Source organism: Lepidochelys olivacea (genome assembly GCF_965140295.1).
Source record: "Lepidochelys olivacea isolate rLepOli2 genome assembly, chromosome: 4".
Lineage (NCBI taxonomy): Eukaryota > Metazoa > Chordata > Testudines > Cheloniidae > Lepidochelys > Lepidochelys olivacea.
This window is the reverse complement of record NC_140414.1, coordinates 12,157,891-12,171,778: the sequence shown is the minus strand read 5'-3', so window position 1 is coordinate 12,171,778 and position 13,888 is coordinate 12,157,891. Positions and strand designations below refer to the sequence as shown.

Genomic DNA, 13,888 nt, shown 5'->3' with positions numbered 1-13,888 from the left:
CAGAGAATCCTCCAGCAAGTGACCCGTGCCCCATGCTACAGAGGAAGGCGAAAAACCTCCAGGGCCTCTTCCAATCTGCCCTGGAGGAAAATTCTTTCCTGACCGCAAATATGGCGATCAGCTGAAGACTGAGCATATGGGCAAGATTCACCAGCCAGATACCCAGGAAAGAATTCTCTGTAGTAACTCAGATCCCACCCCACCTAACATCCCATCACAGGCCATTGGGCCTATTTACCATGAATATTTAGAGATAAATTAATTGCCAAAATCATGTTATCCCATCATACCATCTCCTCCATAAACTTATCAAGTTTAATCTTAAAGCCAGATAGGTCATTTGCCCCCACTGCTTCCCTTGGAAGGCTATACCAAAACTTCACTCTGATGGTTAGAAACCTTCATCTAATTTCAAGTCTAAACTTCCTGATGACCAGTTTATATCCATTTGTTCTTGTGTCCACATTGGTACTGAGCTTAAATAATTCCTCTCCCTCTCCAGTATTTATCCCTCTGATATATTTATAGAGATGGGTTTCAGAGTAGTAGCCGTGTTAGTCTGTATTCGCAAAAAGAAAAGGAGTACTTGGGGCACCTTAGAGACTAACCAATTTATTTGAGCATAAGCTTTTGTGAGCTACAGCTCACTTCATCAGATGCATTCAGTGGAAAATAGTGATGGATTCTAAATTAGCTATTATCTCTGGATAGTTCTCTGAAAACTTCAGCTTAGCACACAGCAGTGGTCAAAAAGGCTAAGAAACTGTTAAGAACTATTAGTAAAGGGATAGAAAATAAGACAAAATATCATAATGCCACTATATAAATCCATGGTGTGCTGACACCTTGAAATTGCATCTTGTTTTGACCATCCCATCTCAAAAAAGATTGGAATTGGAAAGGTTCAGAGACGGGCAACAAAGACGAACCAGGATATGAAACAGCTTCCACGTGAGGAGAGACTAAAAAAATTAGGGCTGGTCCAGTTTCGAAAAGGGATGTGAGGGAGAGCTATAAAAATCATGGATGGTGTGGAACGGAACAGAGAAATATTATCTACCCTTTCCACAATACAAAACATCAGGAGTGACCCAGTTAAATTTATAGTCAGCAGGTTTAATACAAACACAAGGAAGTATTTTTCACACAACACACCATTAAACTGTGGAACTCATTGCCCTCCGATGTTGTGATGGCCAAAAGTATAACTTGGTCTGAAAAAGAACTAGATAAGTTCATGGAGGATAGATCCATCAACGGCTGCTGTTCTGTACACTCCCCCTGATGTTCTGGTACTGGACACAGTCAGAGACAGGATACTGGGCTAGACGGATCACAGGTCTGACCCATTATGGCAGTTCTCATGTTCTTAAAGGTCATAGGATAGTTGTTGGAGTGTTGGATCCCATATTAATTTTGAGACTGAGCCTTGAGAAATTCTGATTCAGTAAAGATGTGTTCCAAGAACATTCGTATTATTATCTCTATTAATTCAACAGAGAGGTTTGTTGGTGGGTCACATCAGACAGTTCCAGTGATTGGGCATGCTGTCTCCACAGCAATCGCAACCTCTGTCAGCCTGGGGAGAAGAGAGATGGGGACACAAAGTAGGTTCACCTGCATGACAGTGGTGTGAGGCTACTCCAAGGGCCTTCCCGCTCAGCGTACTTTAATGCCTCCCCCACTCCTTTAGAATTCCGCTCCTTCTCTGTCCCTTGTGCACCATCACTGCTCTGCGCTAAGTCTTCTAAAGTGCTGCTCGTTTCTTCGTCTTGCATACATAAGAAGCAGGTAAAAATGGAAAGAGCTATCCCTGCTTACATTGTGAAACAACATGGCTGCCACTGAATGGTCTGCATATTTCAGGGTGCAGAAGCAGGTATCTTCTTGGACCTGCCTGAATCTTGCAGAAAGCACCAGTTTGATGGCTATTTATTATTTGTATTACGGTAGCGTCAAGGATCAGGGTCCCACCACACCAGGCCCCAAAGAAACCACTTCAAGTTGGAGTCTTGCGTTGCTTTCCTGTGACATCTTGCAGCTGCCGCTGTGTGTGTGTGACATCCGTGGGTGGGTGGGCGTGCACCTGAGTTCAGGTGAAATGAAGACGCAAGCTGAAGCTTTGCTGAGAATCTGAACAGAACCCATCTCTGTCCTTGGTACGTGCTTGGAAATTCTGGTTATGGCAAGCACTGGAAGTAGCAATATTTGGAGTACCAGGAATGTAACAGTGCCCCCTTACTGCCACCTAGGGCACTGGTGGAAGCACTGACAGAGGGGGCAAAGTCCCACATCAGACTTCTGCCACATGGAATTTCAATGCGTTTTCTGAAAGCCTGCTGCCTAAAAATTCAGCATAACATGGCCACCTGGACCGAATGTTCAATTCCACCCACCCGCCTCGACATCCACTGAGAGCAGTCCCCGCTGAGTTCACCGCCCAGATACTGTTTCAGAATGGAAATCAGAATTTAATTATATTTTGGGGTGGGTGGGAGGGATTTGACAGGAGATTTCGTTCTGAGAACCATCAGGTCTCACTTGGGTTAGAAATCAGGATATTAATGTTACTTATTTTAATTTTCTCTCGGAGTCAGATTCCCACTGTTTGAGTTTGAGCTCAGTTTGTTCTGTTCATTATGATGGAATCGGCATGAATTTGACATTAAACTGATTATCTCGGAAAACAGTAGCAATCATTCCCCCTTCTCCTGTGTACACTTGAGATTATATCTTTGTGGCTGACATAAAAAATACAGAGCAGGAATAATAAGGCAGAGAGAAACAAAACATTTATTTCAAATGTTATGGATGGGGTTCTTAAGAAACAGGGGCAAATTCTGCCCTCGTTTACATGGGTACAAACCATACTTCAGTAGTTTTACATGGGGTGACTGGGGATTGAATGTGGCTCTGTGGTTTCTAACTAGGAAGAGAGTCTTTCCTTTCCAATCACAATCACCAACAACTTGGCATCCTGCAGCCTCTGGACTTCACAATGATCATAGTTTAATATGAGGCAATTCTGGCCCTAACTCTTGACCTGTCCTCCATGTACATGACCACACATACGCATCTCTGCACAGTCTCCCACACTCGCATGCCTCCTTGCTTGTCCATATTTAAACGTTCCCTACTTCACACCAGCACTCTGCCCCTAACAATTGCCGCTTCTGTCCCCTCACACAGCACCCCTACACATTTCTGCAACTGCAACTGGTTTGGATAGATGCCCATGTCTGGCACTTTTATATAAATGGCACTTTGGGGGTTTGTTGCCTAAAATTCAGACTTTGCCTAGGTTGTGAGAGGTCCTGGGTTCAATACCTGCCCAAGTCCTCTCGGAGAATGTGAAAGTGAGGATTCCTTTATGTCCTCCTTAAAATGTGCTGTAGTTCAACTGGAAGTTATGATGCAGGCACCAGGGAATGAAATTCTCTGGCTGTTGTTATGGGGGAGGTCAGACAAGATTATCATAACGGTCCCTTCTGGCCTTAAAGTCTATGAAGTCCCAAAGGTCTCGGACTGTCATAAGGGCACATACCTGCATGGATCCAATGGCAGGATTGGGGCCTGACATGGATTTGCAAGTCAGCTCACATATACAGGGAGTCAGACAAGAAGAGACTTTCTATGGTAATGAAATAATAACTTTTCTGCAGCAATCTTATGCCAACCATAGAATTCTAGAGTTGGGATATAGTTCTCTATTCAACTTGACAGGCTTTAAAGTTCATTTCTTTAGACCCCTGTTTAAATTCTGTAGAACTCTATTGGTATCATCTCTACCCCATTATTTTCCAAAAAGATAAAATATATTAAGACATGATTAACATTTGCAATCAGTGAATTGATAGTGAATTGACATCTCTTATGGACACATGCAGCACCTTCGCTGCACTTCGTGTTAAAAAATAGCATCTGATGACGACAACAAACTGTACTGCACAAGCCCTTTTCTCGGTGACTAAGAAAGAAGGAACATTAATATGTATAAACCATCAACAGCAGACAACCCCCATTTACATTTTTCCACTTGCATTTTCCTCCAAAACTATATTAAAAATACCCCATCCCTAAAATATGGTTGGAAACCTGAATGCAAATAAGGTGCTGTACGATTTATTACAGAATTTCTTCTACTCTGACAGTCTGGTACCCTGAGAGAGACAATAATGGCTCTGACAAGATATGAGTGAAAAATGGATTGGAGTCACATCACTGCTTTGCTACATGACTGGTTTTTGAGGGAGGCTGTCTGAACTGCACCAGCATTCTCATGGAGAGCTCTCTCAAAGACTGCATGGGACACCAGAAAAATTGAAAGGGCAGGGATGTTCAGATTAGTCATTGCTAGGTGGGAATAAACAGGGAAAGGCAACATGGCTCTCTCTGTGCCACATCACTAATCTGTAAGGGAGGAAGAGGAGAGAAATCTCTTCTGCACTTTGATTGCAGCACAAGGAAGGTTCAAATTTCTCTAAGCAAGTCCCCTGTTACTCTACACTGATCGTTCTGGATCTACTCAAAAGTTTTCTGCAGAACCATCAGACCCACACATGAGGTCTCTGTCATGCTGGCAATTTGCAAAGCATAAATCAATAACTGCTACTTTCAAGCAATCTAACTCAAAGCTGAGATGGAGATTGGAAGGTCTTTGCAGCAGGGCCCGTTTGCACAGAGCCTAGCACACTGGGGTGCTGAGCCGTCACTGTGGCCCCTAGGTCTTACTGCAATACAAATAATAATTAATAGCAACGTTAGCTTCCCTAGTCCTGTACCATGTGACATGCTATTACAAGAGAGCCGCTACTAAAAGGGTTCCTGCTCTACAATCCCCATGCCTGAGACAACCACACTGCAGAGCTCTTCCCCTCGCAATTCTTCCATACCTCCCACAGTTCAGCCTTCCAGAAGAAGAGGGGCTCCCAGATGTCAGTACTTCCCTCTGCATCCCATGACTTGTGGCACCTTAGAGACTAACCAATTTATTAGAGCATAAGCTTTCGTGAGCTACAGCTCACTTCCTCAGATGCATATCGTGGAAACTGCAGCAGGCTTTATATATACACAGAGAATATGAAACAATACCTATTCCCACCCCACTGTCCTGCTGGTAATAGCTTATCTAAAGTGATTTCCAGCACAAATCCAGGTTTTCTCACCCTCCACCCCCCCACACAAATTCACTCTCCTGCTGGTGATTTTGTGTGGGGGGGTGGAGGGTGAGAAAACCTGGATTTGTGCTGGAAATCACTTTAGATAAGCTATTACCAGCAGGACAGTGGGGTGGGAATAGGTATTGTTTCATATTCTCTGTGTATATATAAAGCCTGCTGCAGTTTCCACGATATGCATCTGAGGAAGTGAGCTGTAGCTCACGAAAGCTTATGCTCTAATAAATTGGTTAGTCTCTAAGGTGCCACAAGTCCTCCTTTTCTTTTTGCGAATACAGACTAACACGGCTGCTACTCTGAAACATCCCATGACTGAAGGTCAGTTGCAGTTTATGAATAACACACACTTCAAATACAGCTGTGTCAGCGGGCTAAAAGGGGACACATACACAAGAGGGGGCTGACTTGGGAGACTGTTCAGTCAAAGGGGTGGCAGTGGGAAGGGGACCCAAGCAGGTGGTTACACTTCGATTTCGCAGTCCATGTAACACACCCGCTATTGCACGCTGTGACACTCTACCTTGCACTCGTATGCACATGCCCCAACGTGCCTTTGGTACAATTATCACCGAAAAAGATGCTTTACATGCTAGCCCTTCGTAACCCCCACACCTCCTGGGTGTGGTGTTTTGTCCCATTTAGTGGCACTGAGACCACTCTGCTCTACAGCCTTAGTTAAGGGCCTTGTGGCTTTTGGCTCATGCAGTAGAGGCTCATGCACTAAGCTCCAGAGGTCCCAGATTTGATCCTGTCTGCCGATGACCAGGGTCTGTCAGTGTTACACCTGTAAATCAAGAACTTTAGACCCTCTTGCCCCATGAACGTCATACAGACAAAGAGAGACTCGTTCCTCAACCCATGCTCTTACTAAGGACATTTTTTTCAGTTTGACTCTCATCGTTGTCACCTCTCAGATCTGGGACAGTGCAGCCCGCTATATGCAAAGGCATCTACTCCACGATAGCACTGATTGCAAGGCAGAGGAGGAGTACAACACAATACACTCCACAGCACCTTTCACAGAGAATGCTCCAGGGCAGATTAAAGCTCACTCCTGGATGATAGAGGTAAAGTACTGTGTGCAAGTTACTCTGTGTCACGCAAGAGAGATGTTACAGAGCAGGAATGCACAAGGAAGAGATGACAAGACTAGAGAAGAGGCATCATTATGGGGAGTTTGAAAGGCTCCAGAACTAAGATCTGATGCTTTTACTGCACAGAGCATTGGTGTTACAGGCAAGACAGGTTTGAAACTGCGACCTGGAAACAGTCACTTCACTAAGAGGTTTGATTGCTGGACGGAGAATCTCAGAGTGGAGAGAGAAGAATGGGGGACAGAAAGAGAAGAAGTCAGACTTGTGGAAGGAAAAGGGGAGAGAAAGATGTGGAGATTGAATACTAGAAAGACGCTGTCAACTTGGATCCTGAAACAAGCAGAGGGTCCATAGGGATTTCTGATTATGACAGTTATGTGCTCTTGCTTTTGGGAATGGAGGAGAACACAATAGATCAGATTCTCCACTCACTTCCTCCTGAGTTACAATGGTACAGTGCCACAGTAACCCCCACTGGAGTAAAGCAGGCATAAGTGAAAGGAGAACCAGGCCTGGTGTATTTTGGACTAATCTATAACTAAGTTGCCACCAAGAAATGACCAGTATGATTCTTAATGTCAATGCAATTTTGGAGGGGAAAGTCAGCACATTTTCAGTTAGCAAATGTGGCACAGAGAGAGGCCAGAGAGGAAGTTTGGGCCAAGCCTTAAGTTCTTGACAGGATAAATAGACTAGAGTAACACAGGAGGTGAAGGGGTGACGTTATAGTTGACAGGGCTCTTTCCCCAGTGAGTGGAATATCAGTTTGGATACACGGAGCTGAAAGAAGTAATGACAGAGCAAGTATTTCACGGCAGAAAACGAAGACCTGGTTATATCTGCAGAGGGGGATGCATTAGCGCAGATGGGATGCCTCAGGCTGATCCCAAACCAGAGACCCCCAGGAAGACAGAAGAGAGAAAAGAAGGGGACTAACAAGACTGGCAGGTGGACAACTCAGATGGTGGGCTGTTGTCCTCTGCAAATCACAATAGAGGGACAAGCATGGAGACAGAATTGAAACTGAGTGAGCAAGGTGCCTGGTTTGAGAAGGATGTGATGCGATGATTGGCAGCAGAACTGAGATTAAAGAGAGAATTATTTAATGATAGTAAGCCCCGAGATTCAAAAAATTAAAACTTTATAACCATTAATACACAAGTTGTCAACTTCACATGTCAAAATACACAGTGTAAATATCCTTAAATCAAACTCTATTAAGTTCTCAAGCAGACTTTACTTACTTTGCCTATTGGTAAATTTCGATTATTACTGATCAAAATAATTTTCATCAGTTTGTGTGTGTATGGTGAAATCATTTATTGACATTTACAGATAAAAATCCAATCCTTCCAAGCCTAACGATAATCAAACGAGAGAGGTGATCCTCTGACAACAGAAGCAGCACTATGACGAGGGCCAATCCCAGACTGCAGATTGGCAAGGGGCTGTTTTGGCTGAGACAGATAAACACCTAAGAATAGGGTGACCATATTTCCCGATGCTGAATACAGGACAGCTGATAAAATTACTCGGATTCAAGCGAGTTCAATGGCAAATAATCAGAACTATGCAGTACAAACGTTAAAATTGACATCAAGTTGACGGGGCCCCCTTTAAAAAGAAATGCTATGTAGTTGGATTCTTTTTATTTACCTCCTTATCTTTCAGGCTTTAGGGTTCACACAGGGAGGGGTGACACACACACCCCTGCCCCCCCCACATGGGGGAGGTGACACACACACAAGTACACCTCTCTCATATGGGGGGGGGTGACCGACCAACTGACCTGACCCTCCCTGTACTCTCTGCCCTCCATGCCTGGCTGGGCCCCTGGGATGGACCCGCCTCTCCTGGTACCTGGCAAGCAGCAGCCTTTTGGCACTGTGCGAGAGGAAAGGGACAGGAGCTGCTTCCAGCTGCAGGGCTGGAGGTGGGGAGGGATGACCTGGCCCGTGTCTTTGCAGAGCTCATCTCTTCTTTTCCCTCCTCCCCTCTCTGTGGCTACAAGCAGCTGGTCCCTTCCTGCTCGCACAGTGTCGAAATGCAGCTAATACCTCCAGGGTGCTGCTGGACACCGACATAACCCAGCCGCCTCCTGTCCCCTGCCTACAGCGCAGGCAGGAAGGGATTAAGCCCTAGGGATGCATTGTGCACCAGGGCCCAGGAACCTGACTGCAGGGGCTTCAGTGAACCCGGCCAGAGAGGTGGCTCAGCAGGGAAGGGGGCTTAGGGGATTGAGCAGCCCCACGCTCCCTGGGGGCAGGACCCAGGGCTGAGGGGGTGAAGAGGTTGCTAAACCCCTGCCCTAGGGGCTGCTGTGGAGTCTTCAGGTTTGGGGCATGAATAGACTGGAAATCGCTTCCCCACCCCTCACCACTCCAGAGCTCAGCTGAGGGACGGAGAGGCTTCCCCATGCTAATGCTGTGCAGGGCTTTGGCACATGCAGAACTAGGCTCCTGGGCAGCGCCCTGGGCTGGAGGGTCATGGGCTTTCCCGGGGCGCCAGCCCAGCCAGAGGCAGGGGGGAAAGGAAGGAGCCTGCTGGCCAGGCTGTTGGTGAGCTGAGCGCTCTGACCAGGGGTTGGTTCTCCACACAGCGCTGGGAGAGGGATGCGCCCTGCCGGCGGGGATATGGAGGAGCAGCGGGGCTAGGGTGGGTGAAGGGGCAAAGCAGGGTTGGTTTAGTGCGGGATCGGTCCTGCTTTGAGCAGGGGGTTGGACTAGATGACCTCCTGAGGTCCATTCCAACCCTGATATTCTATGATTCTATGACAGTGACGGGGAGCCCGTAAAGGGCTGATAGGTGGCCAACAGAGGCAACATGTCACTGGCCACTGCCTGGCGCCAGCCTGCATTCACCAGTCACTGCAGCTTGCAGCGTGCAGCCAGCGCTGGCCGGAAATGGGACGGGGGGCAGGGCCCTGCTGGCCAAGAGCTAGCATGCAGCAGGAGCTGTGCTGACGGACCAGCTGGGGGAGCTGCAGCTTTGCCTTGCACACCCACCCCCATCATTGGCCACTGGACCCCCCCTACTCACTGCTGATGACAGGGCAGCTGGTCAACAGGGATCTGGCCAGCAGCAGGAGCTGCCGGTACTGATGGTGGGGACGGACAGAAAATATGGGACAGTTTGCCCGTTTTTAAGAAAAAATCAGGATACCTGCAGGAGGGCTTAAAAACAGGATGTCTGGTCACCCTACATAAAAAGATGGTTAAAAGGGGAACCGTGGAGGCAAGATAGTAGCCTGGGGGGGAGAGAGATTCTGGTGTGGGGAGAGTCTTTCTTTTTTTTTTTTTTTTTTTAAGAAAAGTGGTGAATGTGGCAAGCTGCTTGGGGGCTATGGGAAAGGACACCAATGAACAGAATGTGGTTAATTAGAAAGGAAACACAATGTATACAAATAGAGTTAAACAACATTGCTAAGACTTGGTCAAAAAATGTGAGAGGGGACATCCCTTCCAAATCCACAGGAATGAAGTTTCAGTCAATGAGTACTTTTTATAAACAGGTTTCAGAGTAACAGCCGTGTTAGTCTGTATTCGCAAAAAGAAAAGGAGTACTTGTGGCGCCTTAGAGACTAACCAATTTATTTGAGCATAAGCTTTCGTGAGCTACAGCTCACTTCATCGGACAGTATGCATCCGATGAAGTGAGCTGTAGCTCACGAAAGCTTATGCTCAAATAAATTGGTTAGTCTCTAAGGTGCCACAAGTACTCCTTTTCTTTTTATAAACAGGCTGCCTAATAATGAACTTACAGACGGGCTCAAGGAGTTGTGTTAATTTCAGACACGGTGTTCTTGCCTAGCGCCCTTTGTAACAAGAGGTCACGTGCTTCTTCAAAGGTGTTAACTCCCAAAGTGGTTTTATAGTCCCCATTTGTACAGATACTTTTGTCAGTAGAAAAGAAAATGTGGAATATGATATCCACCTCCACGGGTAGGTGCTAACCAAAGGCAGCACAATCAGGGCTGCGCAATCAGGACGTAATAATACGGCAGAGGTGGGCATCTCTCAACGTTGTCCTGGCAGACTTGGGAGGAAGCTGCAGAAGGTGACCACTTTGGAGCCATATCCCGATGTTCTCAGTTTAAGAAGCCATTTTCATCCTGGAACAAAACTGACTGAGCTGACAGAGGAAAGATGCCCTTCCTCCCTTCATGAACGTAAGACATTCTGCTTGCAAAAGCATTGCTTGCACTCTACTTGGATGTGAGGGCAAGTCAACCGCTGCATTATCTGAAGGGATTCACAGCTCATGCACTGGAGAGAGAACAGCTGAGACTGGGTGGTGGGGCAGGTTGGTTCTGGCTGCAAACTCCCTCATGCTGCAAAGCAAAACCCCCCTAATTAGCCCCACAAAAGCCATACTTCCCCTCTCCGCTCTGTGTTAGGGATAGAAAGAGGTGTAAATGGCAATCAGCTTGGACAAAACAAATTTAAAGGAAGTTTCTGTGATGGGGGTGCCCTTTATAAGACTGCATCTACCCTTTGCTTCAATTACTTAACTGCAAACAATTATATTAACAAGTCAAAACAACTGATGACAAGGGGGTGTAATGGGACAGCAACACACACTCATGTTTACTAACCTGCTCTCTCCTTCAAAAGGTTGTGGGGAATGTATCTGAAGAGTAAGGGAACTCAATCCAACCTTCTTGATCCCCAAAGCACTGTAGTGACCCATCACTAATTAGAGATTCAAAATCTTCACGCCCTCCCCACCTGGTCTTACTTAGGCAAAACTCAAAGTGAAGTCAATGGAAATTTTGCCTGAATAAGGACCAAATAAGAACCAAAGCTCCGATTCTCCTCTCACGTTATCTTTACACGGAAGCAACTCTGTGGATTTTATTGGGATTACTTCTGACTTACATTGGTGTAAATGAGCGGTGAATCAGACCCTAAGGGCCGAATCCTGTCCTCTGTTTACACCAGCATTTATCTGGTTGATTTTTGTCTGTAAAACAAGGAGCAGAATTTGGCACCAAGTACAACCCTCAGGATTCGGAGTACAGCTCTTAGGATTCGGCCCACAGTTAGTTACCCACTCAAGGCAAACCATCAAAATAATTTAACTAGAGGTGAAACAGGGCAGCTTGTGAGGCTTAGTAGACCCAAAAATTCCATACGATCTTTTTTCCTGGAAAAAGCTCAACGGGAAACCTTTTTAAAAGGAGCCAAGATTTCACACTGCAATAGGTGCTGTATTTTGTTTAGCATTACTCCATTGCTACACGCTTCCGATAACGTTTCCCTCCCAGAGCTCTGAACAGCTCACATAAGTCAGGCACTCATTCTAGATATTAAGATCACTCTCAATTATTTTGTTCCAAGTGCACAGGTTTGTCTGAAGTGTGTGTTCTGCAGTATCTTGTTACTTCCACAGACACTATGAAATTGCTTTATATCTGGGACAGTGTGGCTTAACAGACTACACAGCCACATAACTGCCCATTTTTACTCCTAGCAATGAGGCCTGATGGCTCACCAGCTGATGGCTCTAGCTGTCGACAGTAGGACAAAAGTTTTTTTTTAAATTTCCTAACTTTTTCAGAAATTATATTCTTGAAAATGCAGGTGTAAAAATATGGAAAAAAAACCCAACCAATCAAACAACCCTTCCCCAACAATAAAAAACCCTTCCCAGTTAATGAACACTGGAATACACTGCATTCCAACTGCATTTCATTCTGTGATGTAACGTTCTTATCACAGGGAATAAGGTCGGAAACAATTTGAAGTTTGAGGAGAAGGAAGGGGGAATACATTTCAGACTACTTAAAAATAATCATAAAAGTTATAGATAAGAAAAACAGTTTATAATTACCTCTGTTGAGTGAAGCTGAACTGTTTATATCTCCGGTAATAAAGGAAGACTCGGACTGCTTTCGAACTGTGTCATTCCACATTCTACGGATCCGGCTCTGAAGAGGGATTGAACCACACAGGTAATGAATTTTTAGCAGCTGCAGATACATTTCTTTCTGCCTCACTAAAGCTGGCTTACTGGCATGTCTAGAGGATGATGCGTCTTCCTATCCAGTTGTAAGTAAGCAGTTTCTGATTGGCTATCACCCGCCTATTGCATACCAGACACTCGCTGCCTGGCTTCAGAACTTGAATTTCTATCTCAAATAAGAAGTGCATCATGGGATACCATATAGCTTCTAAATATTAATAAACAAGCAGAACAGACCATGCACAAAATAACCTCCATGCAAGATATTGTTCCAGCCGTGTAGTGTTGAATCACTAAAACTAACTCACAGAAAATAGCACGAATGCTTCTAAAATTCCCTTGTGGTATATTGATTTGTATCTGTTTTTTCAAGTATACTGGAATAGTTGTTTCATGTCTAGGCCTCTCTTTGGATGTGCTCAAGTTTTCTACAGGTTTATTATCCACTGTGGGGAATGTGAGAAATAAATAGAACCAGGAAACAAGAGAAGTTATATTCCCCTAATGAAAAACGGTGAAGATTTTGACATTTATGGTAGAGCATTTACTGAAGAGGTCTTGCTGTGTTATCCTGGATTTAGTGGTCTTCTCTGTTTTGTCTTTCAGATGGGTCATGGGCATTTACCTGTGTCACTCTCACCACACCACCTCCTCCCCAAGTCTGTGCTTTGGAAAATCTACTGACAGATTTCCAACAAGCTAGCAGCTGCAAGCAGGGGCAGTTTTTCAGAACAACTCATCTCCGAGTAGCGCCTGTGGTTCCTTGAAAATCTGGTCATTTCTTTTAGGTGCCTGAAGCTGAGAGCTGATCCCCTTTGGAAAACCCAGTCACTTATTTAGATGCCTAAATGAGAGGCGTTGGGTGCTGAGCTCTTTTGAAAATCTGGCTCCTGCTTGCTGGTTGGTTTTCTCCCCATTATTTGGAGGAAGGGTCCAAAGAGGCATATTCCCCAGCTGCATTGCTGAATGTCACGATGAGAGGTGGCCAAGTGAACTTGCTGCAATGCTGTACAACTGGGACTGTCGTGGGCCTGCATACATGATCCGCCTTTGCTATGGGGAAACCCACTCTGGGGTTGTGGCTTCCGTCATCCCTCCTTGTCTCCTGATACAGGGAGAATGATTCAAGATGCACTAGCTGCAAGCTATGGTATAAAAATGCTATTACACTAATAATAAGGGGCCTGAGTCACGCCTGCCCAGCTTCAGCACGAGGCTGGTGTTATTCCACTGGTTTCAGAGGAGTTACACCAGCATCACATTGGGGTATATGGCAGTGGGAGAATGAGGTACGAGGTACACATGGCTTGCACTGGAGTGTCGCCACGCGCAGCCTCATCTATCCTAGCTTGTGTGTCAAAGAGTCGGTGCTCCTCAGTGCATGGGAGCAAAGCCCCGGGAGAATTCCCAGAGCAGTAAGCATTATGCTTTTCCATGTAGCCAAACATGGAAGGTGTTCTTCACTTTGACGAGTTTGGACAGACCCAGCAGAGCAGGCTCAGAGAACAGCCACACACAAGGAGTTTGGGACGTGATAACCCCCGCCTGACGAGACAGGTTAGGCAGGGAAATGTGTGCAGTGTTGGCATATATGTGTGGCTATGCTTCACGCCTGCAAACTGCTGTGCTGAGCTACTTATCCCCAGATGCTGG

General features: G+C 45.7%; 1 protein-coding gene across 19 annotated transcripts in view; it reads right to left on the bottom strand.

Moving 5' to 3' along the window:
• ADGRL3 (adhesion G protein-coupled receptor L3) overlaps positions 1–13,888 on the bottom strand; it is an 815,007-nt gene that overhangs the window by 57,943 nt on the left and 743,176 nt on the right. For 18 of the 19 annotated variants that reach the window (XM_084625891.1, XM_084625888.1, XM_084625889.1 and 15 more), the window contains one exon: positions 12,104–12,200. In XM_084625891.1, coding sequence (XP_084482017.1) covers positions 12,104–12,200 — 97 coding nt within the window. Of the gene's footprint in view, positions 1–11,162; positions 11,234–12,103; positions 12,201–13,888 lie in introns of those variants that run through there. The other variant, XM_084625892.1, reaches the window with a different exon arrangement.